The sequence below is a fragment of the Meles meles genome, chromosome 14 (genome assembly GCF_922984935.1).
Source record: "Meles meles chromosome 14, mMelMel3.1 paternal haplotype, whole genome shotgun sequence".
Taxonomy (NCBI): Eukaryota; Metazoa; Chordata; class Mammalia; order Carnivora; family Mustelidae; genus Meles; species Meles meles.
This window is the reverse complement of record NC_060079.1, coordinates 22,216,248-22,236,390: the sequence shown is the minus strand read 5'-3', so window position 1 is coordinate 22,236,390 and position 20,143 is coordinate 22,216,248. Positions and strand designations below refer to the sequence as shown.

General features: G+C 39.9%; 1 protein-coding gene across 1 annotated transcript in view; it reads left to right on the top strand.

Moving 5' to 3' along the window:
* VPS36 (vacuolar protein sorting 36 homolog) overlaps positions 1–20,143 on the top strand; it is a 28,225-nt gene continuing 8,082 nt past the window's right edge. Inside the window, exons 1-6 of the mRNA XM_045978176.1 lie at positions 1–153; positions 6,425–6,493; positions 8,296–8,366; positions 11,901–12,015; positions 13,074–13,163; positions 13,890–13,976. Of these exons, the coding sequence (XP_045834132.1) occupies positions 58–153; positions 6,425–6,493; positions 8,296–8,366; positions 11,901–12,015; positions 13,074–13,163; positions 13,890–13,976 (528 nt within the window). The 5' untranslated portion in view covers positions 1–57. The remainder of the gene's footprint in view (positions 154–6,424; positions 6,494–8,295; positions 8,367–11,900; positions 12,016–13,073; positions 13,164–13,889; positions 13,977–20,143) is intronic.

The following is a 20,143-nucleotide window of genomic DNA, read 5'->3' as shown; positions in this document are numbered from 1 at the left end:
CTCGCCGCCCCCGAGCGCCGGCGCGGGCAAGCGGCGGAGGCCGGCCTGGCGGCGGCCATGGACCGCTTCTTGTGGACCAGCGGCCTCCTGGAGATCAACGAGACCCTAGTGATTCAGCAGCGCGGAGTGCGCATCTACGACGGCGAGGAGAAGGTGAGGGCTGCTTCCAGGACGGTGCGCGGTCTGGCGGGCCTGTGGGGCCTCCCCGCCCCGGCCCCGGGTCCCCACCCCGCGGCGCGCTGGGAGCGGCGGGGACGGTCGACGAGTGGCCGGGTGCCGGCGCCTCCGGCCCGGGCTCGGGCGTGGTGACTGCGGGCCGCGCCGGGCCGGTCTGCCCGGCCCCCTGACCCGGGGTGCCTCCGTGATCGGGGTGCGGCCGGAGCGCGTGGGGTCTGCCCCACCGAGCGGGCGGTAGTGCCCTGCAGGGGTTTCCGAGAAGCGTGTCCGGGTCTCACCCGGACGCCTTTCTGAAGGCTCTTCCCCCCACCCCCCCTTTTTTCCGGGAATGACTTTAGAAAGGAGTCTCGAGCGTTTGTTTGGGAAAGTGATGTGGTAGGCCGTGCCTTGTCATGCGGGCGGAAACCTCAGGAGATGCGCTTGCGAATGGAGAGAAGTGTTCCCGGCGTGCGCGTTCGGGGCAGACTTCCGTCGGGCTGTTAGCGCCGGGGAGCCGGGTCCAGCGCGGCTGGGGCTGCGCCCCCGGGAAGAGCCGCACTCCGCAGACGAGCCCTCCGGAGAGGAAGAGGAAGGCTGCTTTCTCCGGGAAGGCGGTGGACTACGCCCCAAAGACCATCCTCCCGGTCCAGGCGAAGCCGGAAGGGCTTAAAGGGGAAGGCAGGGTGGGGGGACGGGGAGGCGGGGTGCTCCGTGCAGGGGAAGCAGGTGCAGAGGCGGTTAGTCCGAGGTGGACATGACCCTGAACGGACTTGCTGGCATCAGCCGCAGCTGTTTTCCAGTGCGGTCCGCCTTTATTTTCGGGGCAAGTCTGGTCCACTCCTCAAGGCCAGTGGTCTGCAAGTCTCAAGGGAAGTGTGTTAGCCCCCTGCACAACAAGGAAGTTTGGCCAGCCCGCAAGGAGCGCCTAAGCTTGAGGTTAGAGGGCTGTTGCGGAAGTGCTAACCTCCCCTGGATGAAATGTGTAAGCTGGAATCAGAAAAATGTCAAAAACCCTTTATTCAGCCACATTTTTAGTTTCCAGAAGTTTTCACTTGCTCTCTCTTCTTCTTTGTGGTTTTGTTCATGAAACTTCCTTCTCTACTTTTGCGTTTGTTCCTTCACTCACAGCTTTTCCTGGTCCGTGTCGGCAGAAGCTTGAGACTTCCCTCCTCCTAGGTCATGCGGGTCAGGGGTTACCCAGATATCTAGGGGCACAGTGGACATGGCATAGGACCCAGGTGTTCTGCCTCCTTGAGGGTATTTTCCGTGTACTTTGTTGCCTCCATTATCAAGTCCAGGTCTTTTTCTTAAAATAATTTGCTTGAATTTGCTTGATTTCCTGCCTTAGCACTTTTATTAACTTGATCTCAATTTGGGTTTACATCTTTTGGTTGGAGTGACTAAACTAAACGTTTTTAACAAGGTCACAATCTCTGGAACTTTTTTATTTTTATTTATTCATTCTTAAATTTTACTTTATTTTTTCAGTGTTCCAAGATTCATTGTTTATGCACCACACCCAGTGCTCCATGCAATACGTGCCCTCCTTAATACCCACCACCAGGCTCACCCATCCCCCCACCCTCTCCCCTCCAAAACCGGGTTTGTTTCTCAGAGTCCACAGTCTCTTATGGTTCATCTCCTCCTCTGATTTCCCCCCAGTTCACTTTTCCTTTCCTTCTTCCAATGTCCTCCATGTTATTCCTTATGCTCCACAAGTAAGTGAAACCATATGATAATTGACTTTCTCTGCTTGACTTATTTCACTCAGCAGAACCTCCTCCAGTCTTTGGAGCTTTTTAAATGGGAAGCATAATCAGATTCCCCTCCCTCAGCTGGTTTGATGATGCCTCCCTCTCAGTACTGAATGACAATCATAGACTGGTATTTAGAGACTCCACTAAAGACAGTCCATGCCGGAAGTCACACTTCTGCAAAACATCACACCCTTTGTTCTGTGTAACTCCAGTATGCAAGTTAGGAACATCTTGGCTGGCACCTAATAAATCTATGATCTATTTACCTCTATTTAAGACAACAAAAAGTCAAAACCATGAGTACCTGTGTATGGAAAAACCATTGCTAAACCAGTGTATTCTAATGTTTCCTTTTAAGTTTTTGCTTCTTTTAGCAGACAAGTAGATATAGTTATCAGAGGATTAATAAAAAAAGTATTGGGAAAAATTTATTAAGACCCTTTGATCTATTGAGGAGTTCTTAACTGTTCTAGAAGCTGAAGATGGTGAGGGAGGGATGTAGGTGACCTGAAACTGAAGCAGAGCTCTAAGACAAGCCTGCTCACCTCTGCGGTCCCCGAGCTGCGTGGAGTGAGTCACTGGCTGAGCCATCCCCAGTGTGGCTGAGGGTTTAGGCTGATTCCTGGGGGAAAGTCCCGTGTCCTGGCTTCCTCCATCTGCTGGAAGGCTTCCACACCTCATGTAGTCTGAAGACTCTAGGAAGCTCCCTATCGTCCTCCAGGGAACTTGAACTCTGGTCAAGTTCCCTTTCAGTATCTTGCACTGGCTCCCTTGTTCTAGGGCACTTGAGTCCAGTCAGTGTAGCCTTCATAGCTGTGCATCCTGACACATTCCCGAGGCAGGTGTGCACATCCCAAGGCAGGGGTGTACTTGGCCGTCTACTAGATCAGGTGGTCGCTCCCGAGGGCAGAAAGCGTGCCTTACTCATCCTTGCATCTTTTGGCTCATTGAGGGTATGAAGTACATGGGGAAAAAAAAATAGAGACCTGAGTAATTAGAGCACTTACTGTGTGCCAGGAGCTTTACATATAATCTCATTTAATCTTCTCCGTGGTCATAGGAGGTGATGTTTTATGGATGAGACAATAACTGTTAGAAAGGGGCTTGCCCACACACAGTTTGTTAGCAGGAGACACTGGAGTGAGATCTCTTGATCAGACTCCCAAAGCCTGCACTCGGTTTGCTCGGCTGCGATGCTTCATGAACACAGTAGCCACCAGCGCCAGACTCTGTGTAATGTTTAATATAGTTGATACTCCCAGAGATGAAGACACAGAGGCTCTTAGTTGATAGCTGAGGAAACTGTGACCTGTCTGAGGTCACACACTTAGTATTTGGTGGAGCCCCAGTAGACTGCTTTTCCCACCGCCCCAGCACCCAAGCACCTCTTGTGAATAAATGCATGCCTGCTTGTTTCTACAGGCATAGTTTTCATGGGCCCATTATGACGGGATAGTGTGTTGTTTTCTTAAGCAGCGTAGACAGGTCATTTGTTTAAATTCACACAAGCCTCTATAGCCTCAGCTAATTTAAAAATATAATGAAAGCAGGTTAGTAGTGTATAAAGTGGCAAGTTGGCAACATACACTGGGAGACTTGGAAAATGTGTATTTTCTTTCAGCTAGGTGTTTCACTTTTAGGAATTTACCCCTGGGAAATAATCAGAGATGCATAAAAATATAAGAATGAGGATGCTCGTCTCAGCATTGTTATATATATTCTATATTATTACATGTATAGAAAATTGGAAGCAATCTGAATGTTCCCCAGAGGGTTTTGTTAATTAAATATGATACGCCCTAATCAACACGAGGAATTGTTAATGATAGGCCACCAGTTGAAAAAAGCAAGTTATAAAACTAAATATAGTGGCTTCATTTAATTTAAAGACTATTCACACATGCACACACACATATATAATATACATATGTATACATGTGTGTATTCTCTGGCTGGTGTGATTATGAGTGATTTCATTTTCTTTTTTAGATTTAAATCTTTTTTCCCCAGATCTTCAATAGCATATTGCTTTTCTAACAGAAAAATGTTAAATAATAAAACAGGGTAAGAGCTTATCCAGCTAATGCCCAAGTTAGATCAACCTTTAAGTAGTTAAAATTATTCTAGCTCTGAGTGGCAGGAGCAAGCCAGCCTAAACTTGTCTATCAGGTTTAGCTCATAATCCCTTGGAGTCCCTGAAGGGAAGTATTACACAATTCTTCACTTAGAACAGCAGCATTTTACGTTTGCACTTGTTAATTCACATAGCAATGGAACATACTCTGCCTTCAGCTTGACAATCACATCCTTATGCTTGAACTTCAGTAAGAGAAAGTGCATTTTCTTAATCAGAGCTGTTATGCTGTCATGTAGCATCGTGTACTCTCAAGTGGATAAAATACTTGTTTTTTGGAAAAGGGAAATCTTACTCATTGACAAAAAAGAAGTTTTTAAAATCTCTTAAACCCAGTTATTTGGTTTCACATAAACATTTGGAGCCAGACTGAATTAAGTGCCAGGAGTACATGTATTTAACTTCTGATTCAGTAGGAAATATGGAACTCATCAGGTCTTTTCTCTGAGGGGTTGAAGTGCCTTTGTGGAATGATATCTCACAGAGTGTACTTAAACTAGACGGCTCAGTATGTCTCTTACCATCAAAGCTTATTAACCATATTGTCACACCTTACTCTTAGAAAACAGTTTTTAAAAATTGATATTAAAAAGAGGATTGGTTATTATCAGGAAGTTTTTTTTTTTGACAGAAAAAGTGTTTCTGTATTTGTTTAACAAAAAATAATTTATATACATTTCAAACTACACGAAGTTATGTATGTCTCTAACAAATTTCTTATCTTTTTCATTAGACAACTAATAAAGTTGTTAAATTTGGGTAGGCCAAAAGAAGAAACTTGAAATAATTAGTAATCCTACTACCCATAAACAATTACTTTTGGCACATTCTCCTTCTGTTTGTGGCTTTGTGTGTGTGTGTGATCATGCTATGTATACCGCTTTGAAACCCAGGTTTTCTTTGTTAATATCATGAGTATCTTGTAATATATGAAATGTCAATTTGCATACATAATCAAATTTATGATTATTTTTACTTAATGATATATACCTGTTCTAATCAGTTACTCATTGGCTTTTTAACCCGATTATTTTAAGTTCAAAAGGATTATTTGTAATAAACTGGACCCCAATGAAAATGCTTTCCTTTGAGTTTTTTTTTAATTAAACAATTTTTTTTATTTGAGTATAGTTGACACACGATGTTACATTAGTTTGGGGCGTACAGCATACATAGTGACTTGACAAGCTTATACATTATGCTGTCTTCCCCACAAGTGTAGCCACCTTCTGTTTGAATGCAGTATCATCCTTCCCCCTCTGAGTTTGCCTTGTAAGGTGGCCTTGAAATGGGACCAGCCTTACAACTTCAGAAATAAATAACTACTCCTCAAAAGGATATAAGCAAGTCCTACCTTATGACAAATTCTACTTCCTAGTAATTAAATAGAAGCTTCCAATATATTTCTTAATTTTAACAGAAATGAAAGGATTTGATATATTATGTCTTGGATTCAAACTCTAAAATTTGCTTATTTATATGATTTTCAATGCATAATAACAAAGGATGAGGATTAAGGGTTTGGTCCTAAAGACACAGCAGGCTTTTTTTGTGTGTGCAATTGTATTACAGTTTTAAGAACTTTTTTACATTTATATTTTGAGTAGGTGACACAGTGCCATGAGGGAGAGGGGGGTGGGGTTATGAACATTGGGGAACGTATGTGCTATGGTGAGTGCTGGTGATTCACAGACCTGTACCCCTGGGCTAATAATACATTATATGTTAATAAAAAATTAAAAAATTAAAAAAAAAATTTCAGTTGATAGTGAAGTGGTTAGTTTTAAAAGGGGGCCTTTGCTTTTCTTCTTCCCATTTCCTCATACTTTTTCTGAGATAATCTTTGTTAACAGATCAGTGAGTATTCCTTTTATATCTTTTCCTACTACGTGTGTGTGTGTGTGTGTACACACACAGACACATGCATATATCTCACAATGTGGTTTGGGGAATATAGAGATTATCTTCTATCTGATTACATTATTGTGATGTGCTGCAAGTTGCTTTCTCTCCCCACTAACTCTGTCACAGAATTCTGCGATAGTCCATGCAGCTCTACCTCATTCTTTTTAACCTCTCGTGGATTCCAGAGTATGAATGTATCATACTTAACTACTACCCTGTTGTTACACATCCAGGTTGTTTGTGATTTTTCCCTAATTTTATTAAGGCTGTGTGTGTATATATATATATATATATATATATATATATATATAGCTTACAAAGTGTGTAACATTGCTTCTCTTTAATTTGTGGTAAGCCTAATTCTCTAGTGTTTATTTGATTAACTTAACTATTGTGCAACTTGTGAGGAGGAAAATCTGGACCACATTGAGTGATACATCATTAATGTTTTGTGATGATCTTGTCTTTCTAGATAAAATTTGATGCTGGGACCCTCCTTCTTAGTACACACCGGCTAATTTGGAGAGATCAGAAAAATCATGTAAGATAAAGGGTTTTTTAAAAAATCTGTTCTAGGTTTTAAGTCATTGAAGTCTTTCTTTCTTTTTGTCAAAACTAAAAAATGAAGTAAATTTCCATTTTTGGAATGTTAAAAGAGTGTGTCTCATGTGAATGGAGTGCAGACAGAGGAGTTTGGGGTTGTCCTTCACTCAGCTCCAGAAAAGTCTGTAATTGCTGAGTAGAGAGAGAATCATGGTCACTCCTGTTTTAAAACACCAGTCATAACCTACCCTATACCTGAATGTTCTGTGTGTAATGAGAATATTTCTCCCAGTCATTGTCAGGGGTCCTCAGAACAACCTGTTCCTGAGACTCTGGGAGGATAGGTCTGTCGGGAAGTACATGCTTTTACCTAGATATTGAGAAGAATGGCCTCTAAGTTACTCAGCACGAGGAGAAACCTCCCTGTTGTTTCATTTCTAGGAAGAGAGAACAAGTTATGTTTATAAAGCTATTTTAACTCCAAAGAGCTTTAACTGGAAAGTGTATGTGTGTATTGTTGCCAGTAAAAGAAGTAATCTATGGTATTTTCATAATTGCTGCCCCTTCCACCATGAAATTTGAATTTTACAGTCAAACTATATACTGAGGCTCTTTGAAAGGCCACTAACTATTGCAAAATCTGACTCTTTTTGTCCCCCAAGAATCAGTATTTCCTCCCTTAGTGGGACATTGCTGTTGTTGGTAACGCATACCTTCCAACTGTTAAGGGTGTCTAATTCGTTTAAAAGAAGTATGTATTGAGGAAAAAGTCTTTTTGGAAGATAGGTGTCCTTAAAACATATGTTTATAAACTAATCTTAGTATCATTTTTTGATTTTCTTATCAAGAGGCTAATTCAGAAAGCCTTAGACCTATTGAATGCCAGTCATTTATAATAACTTAAAATTAATTGTACGAATAAAGGGAACCTACGTCAGCATTTTCTGTTAAAAATGGTGAGTGGGGGCGCCTGGGTGGCTCAGTGGGTTCAGCCTCTGCCTTTGGCTCAGGTCATGATCCCAGGGCCCTGGGATCGAGGCCCACATCGGGCTCTCTGCTTAGCGGGGAGCCTGCTTCCTCCTCTCCCTCTGCCTGTTGATCTGCCTACTTGTGCTCTCTCTCTCTGTCAAATAGATAAATAAAATCTTAAAAAAAAATGGTGAATGAAGTGTAGAAAAAAAGAAAAAAAGATCACTGCATAGTACTCCTTAAAGTTGTTTTGATTTACCTGTTCTGTTTTTCTTTTTTTTTTTTTTTCCATAGAAGGATCTCTTACATGTAAAAAATTTTCGTGTAAATACTACTTTTAAAAAGATGTACCTATGGTAAAAAACGAAGATGGTTACAGCAGCTTTTTTTTTTTTTAAGATTATTTACTTATTTATTTGTCAGACAGAGATTACAAGTAGGCAGAGAGGCAAGCAGAGAGAGAAGGGGGGAAGCAGGCTCCCTGCTGAGCAGAGAGCCCGATGCGGGGCTCCGTCCCAGGACCCCGAGATCATGACCTGAGCCAAAGGCAGAGGCTTAACCCACTGAGCCACCCAGGCACCCCCAGCTTTTAAAACTCTTACATTCTTCCATGTGGCACAATGCCACCACCTTACTGTTTTCATTCCATTTTCCTTCAGTTTATTTAAGGAATAAAATCATTTTATTATTTTTAAAATTATTTTTATTATTAAGTAAAGGTGCATGACACTCTATTAAATACTATAATATTTATATTCTATTATAATATAATATTATATTATATTCTGACGAGGAGACTTACGAATCGTATTTTGTATGGTTTCCTTCTAGGAGTGCTGCATGGCCATTCCTCTTTCCCAAATCGTGTTCATTGAAGAACAGGCAGCTGGAATTGGGAAAAGGTGAGGTGTCTCTGATGCCGTCTTTTTTCACAAAGATGTCCCAGTCAAGCTATTATTATCAACTTAGTAGATTTATTGTTGTGCCATGGCTGCATATGTGGGAATGAATCTAATGATTGTTTTGGGGGGCTTTATAAAGAATAGTCGTTGGTCAGAAGCTCCCCTAAGAAGATATTTACTACATTAAACTCATGGATAAATGGACAAATTAAGTACTACGATTTGCTGTAATATCCTTGGGTCAAAATAACTGTCGGCCAGCTGTCATTGCATGTCTTTCCACGAGCATTCGTTTTGACATGTCTGTGAATCTAGTACTTAAAATCAGAAGTGACTCATCCGAGAAAAATGATTTTACTCCTATTTCTAGTTGATCATTAAGTTTCTTCACTTTGACATTTTTAGATATCAGTGTTAAATAGAGTTTCATAATATTTATTGTCCAAACTGGGACATTTATAAAAGTAATAGGTGGTGCTGTTTATTATATTTAATCATTTTTTAAAAAGATTTACTTATTTGAGAGCAAGAGAGCTAGTCAGGACAATGAGGGGAGGGGCAGAGGGAGAGACTCTTTCAAGCAGACTCCCCACGGAGCACGGAGCCCAAAGAGGAGTTTGGATGAGGAGCTTGATCCCATGACCCATGAGATCATGACCTGAGCTAAAACCAAGAGTCTGATGCTTAACTGACTGAGTCATCCAGGTGCCCTGGGGGCACTTTTTCTAATTGGATCAAGGAAGCATAAAATGGGACAGTTTGAGGCAGACCAGGACATGTCATCACCCTGGTTTAAAGCTGCATGTAAAAATGTTTCTTTTTAATCAAGTACAGAAAAGTCTGGCTTTTATTTTAAGTGCATGTAATTGAGGGCAACTTATGAACAAGTATTGCTGATGAGAATTTTGTTTTCCTTGTGGGCCCATTTTGAGCTTTAGTATAGTTATTTCAGTAGAGGTGAAACAAATACTGAACTTCACTGAAAATGCAATGCATGCCTTAGTTATAGTGTATAGCTAGCCTGCAAGATTGTTTATTTGACGTAAAAGAAACTGACATTTTAGAAAGGTTAATAAAAGTACAGACTAAGGTTATTTCTATAATTTTTATTTTTCTCTTTTTCCCTTTTTTCCATCTGAGATTTTTTTTTTTTAATATTTTACTTATTTATTTGACTGAGAGAGATCACGAGTAGGCAGAGAGGCAGGCAGAGAAAGAGGGGGAAGCAGGCTTCCTGCCGAGCAGAGAGCCTAATGTGGGACTCCATCCCAGGACCCTGAGATCATGACCTGAGCTGAAGACAAAGGCTTAACACAATGAGTCACTCAGGCACCCCCCCCTTTTTTTTTAATGAAGGTATAATTGCATACACCATTGTATGAGTTTCGAGTGCACAACATAATGATTCGATATTTGTGTATATTGTTTTTCTTAAGTTCTACAAAGTAAAACTTGAAGGTGTTGCAAATCATTTGAATTTTCCTCTGCTGTGTTCCAAGAAAATTTAAACTGTATAACAAAAATTGTTTAAAATATTTATCTTCCCGGGTGCCTGGGTGGCTCAGTTGTTAAACATTGGGCTCCCTGTTCAGCAGGAAGCCTGCTTCTCCCTCTCCCACTCCCTCTGCTTGTCTTCCCTCTCTCGCCATGTCTCTCTCTGTTAAATAAATGAAATCTTTAAAAAAAATATTTATCTTCCCATTAGTATCTTATTTTTTAAATATCTCCAGTGAGGAAGAATTTAATAATATGTCACGTAAACATTTCTCAGATATTCTCTTTATTCTCGGCTCCCTTGCCCCAAGCAATTACCATATTTCATTGATTCAAAATTGTCCATATAGTTTCACCTTTTAACCTGTCCCATCCCAAGATCCTTTTTTGACTGGGTGGTTTTTAAACTTGAAATACGGTAATTGAATGACCTGCAAAATGAATATATTTAAAAACTAGCCTGGAGGGGCACCTGGGTGGCTCAGAGGGTTAAGCCTCTGCCTTTGGCTCCGGTCATGATCAGGGTCCTGGGATCGAGTCCCGCGTTGGGCGCTCTGCTCAGCAGGGGGCCTGCTCCCCCCCCCCCCCCCGCCTGCCTGCCTCTCTGCCTACTTGTGATCTCTCTCTCTGTGTCTAATAAATAAATAAAGTCTTAAAAAAAAAAAAAAAAAAAACTGGCCTGGATCTTTTTTGCCGACTTGGAGATTTTTTAAGCTTCACTTTGTCTTATAATCTTCAGTTCTTCACTGAGTTTCCTTGACAAAATTTGATCGTGGGGCTCAGGTTTTTCTGATAAAGATTATGTAATGCTTTGCTCAGTCCCCTTAACCTGATTGTCATATTTGGTTGCTCTACCTGACAGTTCATGTCAGACAGTCCTGTTACAGTGACTGCAGTTTATTTGCTCAGTCACTTAAAGAAGTTCACCACAAAGGAATAGGTGAAGAGTCCTTACAAGTCTGGCCTCAGTTTACTAACCAAAGCATTTATTACACTGAGGAGGCCCCACACACGGTGTTTCAGTTTCTCAGCGATATTTAGGCAATCAAATGGACCTAAATGAAATAGAATAATAAATAAGCGGACCTGTAATGTGGTCATAAGGGAAAAGCTCTACCCTGCATATCCAAAGTATTTTGACTGAGTTTTTTTGGTTTTGCTAATTTATGGAAGCAGACTGTTTATTGAGCAGGTTAGGGGAAAAGACTTACAAAACTGAACAAATATACCAATATTTTTAATAGCACAGGAGACAACGGTAGTCATAAAGATTATGGTAGTTTGTGTTTCTAGCGCAGCAGCATTTTGAGACTTGTTTTTGCTGTTGGATTATCTTCTAGATCATGCTGTTGATTGAGTGGCATTTTCCAAAAATGATACTGTAGAATGTTAGTTTTGGATGGAGTTTTAATAAAATGTCAGCTGGCCAGTTTTACACAGATAAGTTTTCACATTTTGTTTTCAAATGACTAGGGTAGTATGCTTTGGCAGAAAGTATAGGCCCCCCGGGTACCTTTGGGGATGACTTTGTACATGGAAAACCCTAATCGTAAACCAAAATAATGAACTGTCACACATTTGGCCAATTTATTTTGAACTTATTTTTTTTGAAACCACATTTTTAATCTATAGAGCTGGTAACTTGAACTTCTGGTTCAGAGCTTAAAAGCTATAAGTAGAGGTATTTTTTTTTTTTTTTTTTTTTTTACAGAGATAGGGAGATCACAAGTAGGCAGAGAGACAGGCGGTGGGGGGGGGGAAGCAGGCCCCCTGCTGAGTAGAGAGCCTGATGTGGGGCTCGATCCTAGGACCCTGGGATCATGACCTGAGCCAAAGGCAAAAGCTTAACCTACTGGGACCCAGGCGCCCCAGTAGAGGTGTTTTTGAAAGGTTCGTTAATACTGAATTAATACACAATTTATAAGGATTCCTTTCAGGATATATATAAATTTTAAAAGTGAACTTAAATATATTAAAAATTATGAAAACAGAATTAGTGATTCTTAAAAGGTAATTAAATTCATTGCATTTGTTCTTTAGTGCCAAAATAGTGGTTCATCTTCACCCAGCTCCACCCAACAAAGAACCCGGTCCGTTCCAGAGCAGTAAGAACTCCTACATCAAACTCTCCTTCAAAGAACATGGCCAGATTGAGGTAGGTTTTTATATGCGTAAAATTTGACTAGAAAGGTGTGCTTGTGTGTGTTTGTTGTTGTTTGTTAATATGATGTAAATCGTTACTGTTCAACATACCAGGTTTCACCATATTTTTACAATAAAATTTTTATATCTTAAGCCTTAGCAGTAGAAAATATGAGGTTTAGGTTTTGGTGGGAATGGGAGGCAGGAGGGTGTGGTCCCAAGGAAAAAGCAGAAGCTGGAACTATGCTAAGTCAATGCCATTAGGCTACTAGTAAAGTTTTCAGTGGTTTGGTTAAAGAGGCAAAGTATAATGCAGTGAAGAGTTGAACCCTCTCAGCATCTGATAGCTCACCAGCCTTAAGGCAGGATGTCTTTCCTCCTGACTCCACACAAATCTGATCACTGAAGTACTTACTCCATAGTGTCATAGTTTACATGTTCTGATTAATAAGTCACTGGATAAGTATTCTTCAGACATTTACAAGTGTGTGTTTATCTCCTCATTGATACCCTAAATTATTTATGTGGTTTTCTATGACACTTCACCCAGCCCTCCTCACACAGTAGGCACTAAGCAAATATAAGCGACTAACTGAAATCATTCTCACTGTAGTTAAACAATATAGTTGATTTTTTGTGAGTGTAGGGATGTTTTGGCCCTAGTTTCTGGCTTCACATTTTAATGAGGCAAATTATTCTCTGCTTCCTTCATGAATAATGGTTGTATATTTTTCTTGGCACTATATCTGTTTCACTATAGATTGAAAACAATCCACATATGTGGGATTGTTTAAAGTAGGTCTATTTATTCATTGTCACTCATCTCTTTGTTGAGAATAGCTCACTTTATATAGAAGGTCAGTTTCTTCCTTTTTTTTTTTTTTCCTTTGTGCTTTATGAAGCTGATCCAAGAAGAGAACTTCCTTTGGTTTCCTTTGATGTTTCTGAGAGTTCTAGGCTTGTTGCAAATGACTGAACAGGACTTTCAACTAAAGAAATGTGAAGTAGTGATTTCTATGAGGATATTTTAACCTGACTGATTCACTTAAAGTGAATATATGTGTACAACAGTTTTACAGGCGTTTATCCGAGGAAATGACGCAGAGAAGATGGGAGAATATGCCAGTTTCCCAATCACTGCAAACAAATAGAGGACCCCAGGTATTGTTAAGACTGTTTCTTAATCCAGTATTTTTGGTTCTGTACTTGCATCTTCATTAAAGGAAAAGATTTCTGTGATTATAGAACTTTGCCAGAAGCAAAATAATGATATTCTGATTAAAATCATTTGTATTCATAGAACCTAATTTGGTGCTCCACAGACAGCAGACACTTAGCAAAAATAAACGACCAGTTACCAGAGTGATTCTTGGGGTGGTAGAAGTTAGATTCTGTTCGTTTCATTCTGTTCTTCATAATCAGTGTGGCATCTGAGAGAATGGACAATGCCTCTGGGTGATGTTTTTCAGGCCAGTCTAAATTAAGCACCAACCATGCATGACACTCAAATATGTGAAAGTAGTTTGTGTAATAACTGTCAAATACCAAAATTTTAACTACAATTTCTTGCCTGTTTGAGACCCTATAAAATATCTGATACATACATAATAGCTTGCCAAAGACCAAACATAAATTTAATTTATATCTAAAATACAGGGTACAATGTGCCAGTTATTGCATGTTTAGTTTTTTTTAATAAGATTTGAAAATCATTATGTATGACAAGAAACTGACAAATGTTTTGAAAGGAAACCAGATGTAATCGTGTGCTGGTTTTCTTTGGTTCTTTGTGCGTCCCTTCCCGCCATTGAAAACACATTGTGGTGGGTTGTAAAAGAGTGGGTCCTTCCTATTTTGTATGTTTTATTTTCTACTTTTGTTTTTCAGCCAGGAAGAATAAGGGCTGTAGGAATTGTAGGAATTGAAAGGAAATTGGAAGAAAAAAGGAAAGAAACGGACAAAAACATTTCTGAGGTAACTAATATATAAGTTCCGGTCAGCTTTTTTGGCCATTTGTGCGTATTCTTTTGGATGTAGCTGTGACTAATTCCATTCTGTGTATTAGAATATGTTTAGTTTACCTGAAGCCACAGTCTCTTATTCCAAGTCTTCTTCAGGTTGGTATAATTTGGTTAAAACATGTTTTAAAAACCTTTTTACAAAAAGAAAAATGAAACTCAAATTTGTTTTCTGTGATGTTAGAAAACATTGTGGGTTGCTGTGTGTAAATTTTAAAACCTAGATGGAATTGATTGGAGAATCCTCCTAATGAGTTCTGGTCCTCTGTAAAATTATTTGGACTTTTGGTTAACTTAGTTGAGGGGAAAATGCTGTCCTCTGGCTCTTAACCTTGCCGGACACCACACAGTTTTCTGCCATTGATGCTCAGGGACCAGACACAGACACAATATGAAAGGCACAGACCAGCCCATCCCTTCCACCAGGAGAACAGCCCCGAGCATGTGCTTTGCAGTGTTTCTGCAACTTCATCATATTTGAGGAAATGCAAGTGAAAGGGAAAGCAGTCTAGTTAAGCAGTTACGCATACTAGATTCTGTGGTTAGCTACTACATCGGAGCATGTCATTGGTCTTCCTGTGTTTATATAAAACTGGTCTGGGATTTTTTATGAAATGACTCTATGAAATAATTCTTTAATTTTTAATACGAGTTTATAAGTAAACTCCCATTGACTAGTGCTGTTCATAGAATTTCAAAGGTGGTATATCAATCAAATAAAGTCTAAACTGCAAATAGTTATGGGATACCTGTATTAATCAAGAATTCAATATTTTCCAAAGAAACAATCAATAGTAGATATATAGATATCGATATATAGATGTAGATATCAATGTATCCCTCTCTCTATATATACACATACAATGCCATTTAATATAAGGAATTGACTCATGTGATTGTGGGGACTGAAGAGTCCACAATCTGCCACCTGCAAGCTGGTACCCAGGAGAGCTAGTAATAGAAATTCTAAACTGAGTCCAAAGGCCTGAGAACCAGGAGCACTGGTGGTTTAGGTCCAGCGCAAGGGCAGCATAAGACTGCTGTCTTGGCTTAACCAGTCAGGCAGGGAAAGCATGAGTCCTCCCCTCCTCCAACCTTTGTTCAGGCCTTCCGTGGATTGGATGATGCCCACCCCCAGTGAGGAGGGTAGTTCTGCTTCTGCCCACCATTTTACATGCTAACCTCATGTGGCAATACCCTCACAGATCCATCAGCCATGTTTGATCAAGACCACACTCCATGACCTAGTCAAGTCAACATATAAAATTAACCACCATATTACCAGTTCTGGGCCCACTAGCTTGAAAATATAGATCCTTGAGAAACCAAGGTCATTTGACCTATTAAGTGCCCCTGGTCTAGGTTTTGCTGGTCTCACATATATGGTAAAGTTGTATGTGTTCCTCAGCTCTGAGTATTTCCTGCAAAATGGCAGCTGGATCCAGAGGCCTGATCAGATGCGTGTTTGATCTCTTTACTGAAACCAGCGGTGATGCTGTATTCTTTCCTAAGGAGGCACATCGTGTCTTTGTGGACAATGGCATGTTCAGCTGTTCATGTTCATTGCCTACATCTGCTGGTCCACTGGTGGTTACAAATGGTGATATTCTAGGATTTATTTTTTATTAATTAGAATACATTTTGAAGAGATATTTCCCTTCATCTACTATTTGACTACTCAGTGATGTAGTTCATACAGGGAAGCAGAGTAAGTGCCTTTCTCTTTATCATCAGGGTAATAAATTGGTTCCTTATCATCCTCTAATGGCAACTCATTAGAAGTTTTTTTACATAGTAGTATGAATTTACAAATCTTAACATATTTGATGGGTTTCAATCAATTGAAGTTATTATCCTGTTTAAAGCTCAAACTGTCCAATCTTTGGCCAGTGGGAGCCTCTTTAGGTTGGCTCCTGAGTGCCTTTGATGTGACCTGGTGGACTTTGGTAGCTTCCTTACTATTTAGGGTGACAGAAGTTCCAGGACCAGCTTGTACATTTCTTGTTCCAGATCTGGAATCAGCCATTACCTGAGAAGTCGCTGTTTTCCTTAGATGTCCAGAGACAAGATGCCTTGTCTCTTTTTCCCCCCCTCTCTTTTTTATAAAGCCCAGTAATTTTGCTAAAATGTGTTGATGTGTTAGTCATTCTGGATTGTTATTCTCAGGTACACAATATGCTCTTAGTATTTGGTTCTAGAAATTATTTCTTTTAATTTCAGGGAATTTTTTAAAATTTTATGTTTTGATAATTGTTTTTTACTTTTCCTCTTTGAGACTATTTGCTGTATGTTGCAGTTCTACTTCGTAGCTTTACCCTTTGTGACTTTCTATTTTTTTTAGATTTTATTTATTTATTTGTCAGAGAAAGAGCATGAAAAGCAGGGGTTGCAGCAGGCAGAGGGAGAAGCAGGCTCCCTGCTGAGCAAGGAGTCTAGTGTCAGACTGGATCCCAGGACCCTGGGATCATGAGCTGAGCCGAAGGCAGACGCTTAACCAACAGAACCACCCATGTGTCTCCCCCCACTTTGTGACTTTCAAATCATTTTTTAATCTCTTTCATTTCTTTTTACTAGGAAATTTCCTTCTTTCTAACCTGTTGTTTCTCTTAAGATACTATGTGTTGTGTTTATTCATTCTTATGTTCTAATATAGTCTTTATTTCTGAAATGATTCTTTCCAAAATTCTTTGCTGAATCATGTCACTTCATTTCTGATTTATTTTATCTATTCACGGTTTATGTCATTTTATCTTTTTGTCTTTATATCATTTTATCTTTTTTTTTTTTTTTTTTTTTAAAGATTTTATTTATTTATTTGACAGAGAGAGATCATAAGTAGGCGGAGAGGCAGGCAGAGAGAGTGAGAGGGAAGCAGGCTCCCTGCCGAGCAGAGAGCCCGATGTGGGACTCGATCCCAGGACCCTGAGATCATGACCTGAGCCGAAGGCAGCGGCTTAAACCACTGAGCCACCCAGGCACCCCTCATTTTATCTTTTTATCTTTATATCATTTTATCTTTTAGCTCATGTTGAAAATAAAAGATTAAATTTTTATCTGATCTGTGAGCATGTCTTTCCAGCTTGCTTTTGTTGCCTGTAATATTATTCTACTCCTTATTTTCTTTTTTCTATAACTTTGTGTAGCATTTGACCTTGATACTTTGCTCTTTTCTTTTTTTCATGTGAAATTCGTTTTCGTGAACTTTGAGAGGAAGGCCTAGTAGCTTGTTTAGGTAGCTTGTCTCTTCCACAGAACTCTCTCTTCTCCTGTGTTCATGCAGCGTTAAAAAAAAAGGTGATGGCTTGCTTTCTGATTTCCTGGCCCTATATTCTCTTCCCCTATTTTTATCTGGACCTTTATTTTGCCCTTCCTCTCTTCTTATTCTTATCTTGCTCAGTTTTTGAATCCTCTGTTAGCGTTTTCTCCCTGGTGTAGGATCCCCTCCTGGAAGGGAAGCCTGGAGGGCCAGCCCTTCCTGAGTACCTCTCATACCCACCCATTATCGAAGTAGGCGAAACCCTCCTAGTTTCAGTTCCTGACCTCACATTGGCTAGACTCTCTTTCCAGTGACAGCTGTGGACTCCTTTGGGGTTCTCTTATTGTGGAAGCCATCGCTTGCCCTGTTGCTTCCCTTTTCTTTCTCCTTCTTAGAGGCGGAGAGTGTGCCGATCTTGTGGCTCTTAGTGGTTTGTCCCTACATGCTTGTATCTTGAGATTTTTTAATTGCTATCTTGTCACTTAGTTTTACATTATATGCTACCTGTGGATTTTTGGTTTTGAGATCTAGTTGCCCTGTCTGTCTTTATGTTGGGATTTGGAGAGATTCAAAAACTTTGCTGCCATAGCCACCATCTTCCCAGAATCTTTAAATTCATAGAGTTCCAGCATTTTGGCATTACAGGGGTTCTTACTATCCAGAGAAGTAATCATCTCAGAGCTAGTGACTAGATTCGGAAGCAGGAGTATGCGAACTCAGGTCTCCTGATTTGCAGACAAGTGTGGTCCTCCTATGTCATGGCCCCTCTCTTTGCCATTTGGAAGGTACTGTCATCGCTGTGCTAGTTCAGCGACATTTGTTGTCATCTTTTTGTGTGATGCTTTTGGAGATGGCATGGAGCAGTTAACTGATTTTGAATTATTTTTGTGAGTGGTGCCACGCTAATTTGGTGTTCAAAATCATGTTTTTCCTAATTTATGAAATGCTGTTCTGTTTCAGTCTAATCTTCACACAGTTGCATAGCTCAAAGGATTTAACACAATCATTGTGTTCTCTCACCCAGGTCAGTGATTTACTCAGTAGATGGTCCTTGCTCTCTTCTTTGTGCAAGTATTACCTTACGCAAAGGTACTGCATCAGGTAGATGTTCTAGATGTGACAGTGCAAGACAGGCAGGGGAACAGGTGTTCTCTACAGTAGGAGAAATGCCGTGGTAGAGAAAACAGTGGGTGTGACAGGAACATATTACATGCCTCTAACTTCTTTGGGTGTCAGGGAGGCCTTGTTAGCACATGTAATGGAAGCCAAGGCCTGAAAGTTTGGCAGTCACTGGCAGATGACTAGTAGGGGTAAAAGGATCCAGGTAGAGGGAACAGAATAGGTAAAGGTAGAGAATCAAGAAAACTGAAACCGGGGGGTGGGGGTGGTGCCTGAGACTTGTGTCTTAGTTGGTTTAGCGTCCAACTCTTGATTTTTGCTCAGGTCATGATCTCAGGGTCCTGGGATTCAGCCCTGCACTGGCTCAGGGCTGAGCATGGACTCTGCTTAGGATTCTCTCTCTCTCCCTCTCCCTCTGCCCCTCCCTTGCGTGTGCACACACACATATACTCTCTTAAAAAACAAACAACAAAACTGAAACAGAAAATTCAAGAATATATTGATAGTTACTAAAGCTAATGACCAAAATGACTGAAAGCAAGAAATAATGCTATAAATCAACTTATAAGGATACTTTTAAAGCAGATGCCCTTTTTTTTTTTAATTGGAGTGGAGATTGGACTGTGACTATGGCAGAGGGATAGACGGTTCAATAAAGAGGCAGTTAAAATGATAGAATGGGCAAATGCATCTATTTTGCATTTGTACATATGTTGGTTTAGTTTTATTATGGGTAGTTTCTCTATTTTTTAGATAATTGGCAAATTCCAAATTTTAGAACAATAATATAGATAGAAGTAAGGAAACTTGTGTTTTATGATTACTTAAAATATAGGTATTTCTTCTAACATACTAAAATATTTGTATTTATTTTTTACGGACTGTAAGAAAGCACTAATTTATGAATTCTCTATTTGGTGTGGACTCACCGTTACTTTTAGCATATTCCTTATATGAAAATGTAACACAGTAAATAAAGAGATTTACCATAAAATTTTAAAAAGTGTTGTCTTTCTAGTTTTCTTTACACAGGTAAGAGAAATCTATCAATATTTTATATACTTGAAGTAAGAATCTAGTGTATAAAGTATGTGTGTGTGTTTTATTTTTGAAAACTAGGTTGGTATGTGATTTGCCTTCCATTTAAATGTTAGAACTGACTTAGTTTCAGAGCTGGTGCCCAGAATTTCCCACAAAAGGTTTCCTGCATCTGCTGGCTGTTGCTGATAAGAATCCAGTGTTTCAGCCTTTTGTTTATCTGAGGAAATTCCTGTTAGGTGTGTGCACATTCCCCTTTGTTTTCAGTATTAGCCTTAGTAAGTCTGGCCATAAGAATCTCACACAGCACTCTATTCTTCTAGCAAAATCCTTTTGCAGATGGGGGATACTTTTCTGCCTGTAACTAAGATGGGCATGAGCTAATCAGAATCTGTGGATCACTATTCTGTATGGCCCAAATGATTTTTCATTTAATGATAAGTTGCTTAATTGGTTTAAAACATAACGTCCATGCACATCGTTTGGAAGACGTTATGTTTTAAACCAATTAAGCAACTTTTGTTACTGGAAGTATAGTTTTGGCCACATGAAATAAATTTATTATAAATATGTCTGATTAAGTTTGAGGAAGACTTTGAAGTGTATATTCCTTGTAGGAAATCAAACTACTGATGAGTTTCATTTAAGTATGTTTGGGTGGTATTTGAATGTTTTTCTTTTGTGATAGCCACTATATCCAAGGCTACAAG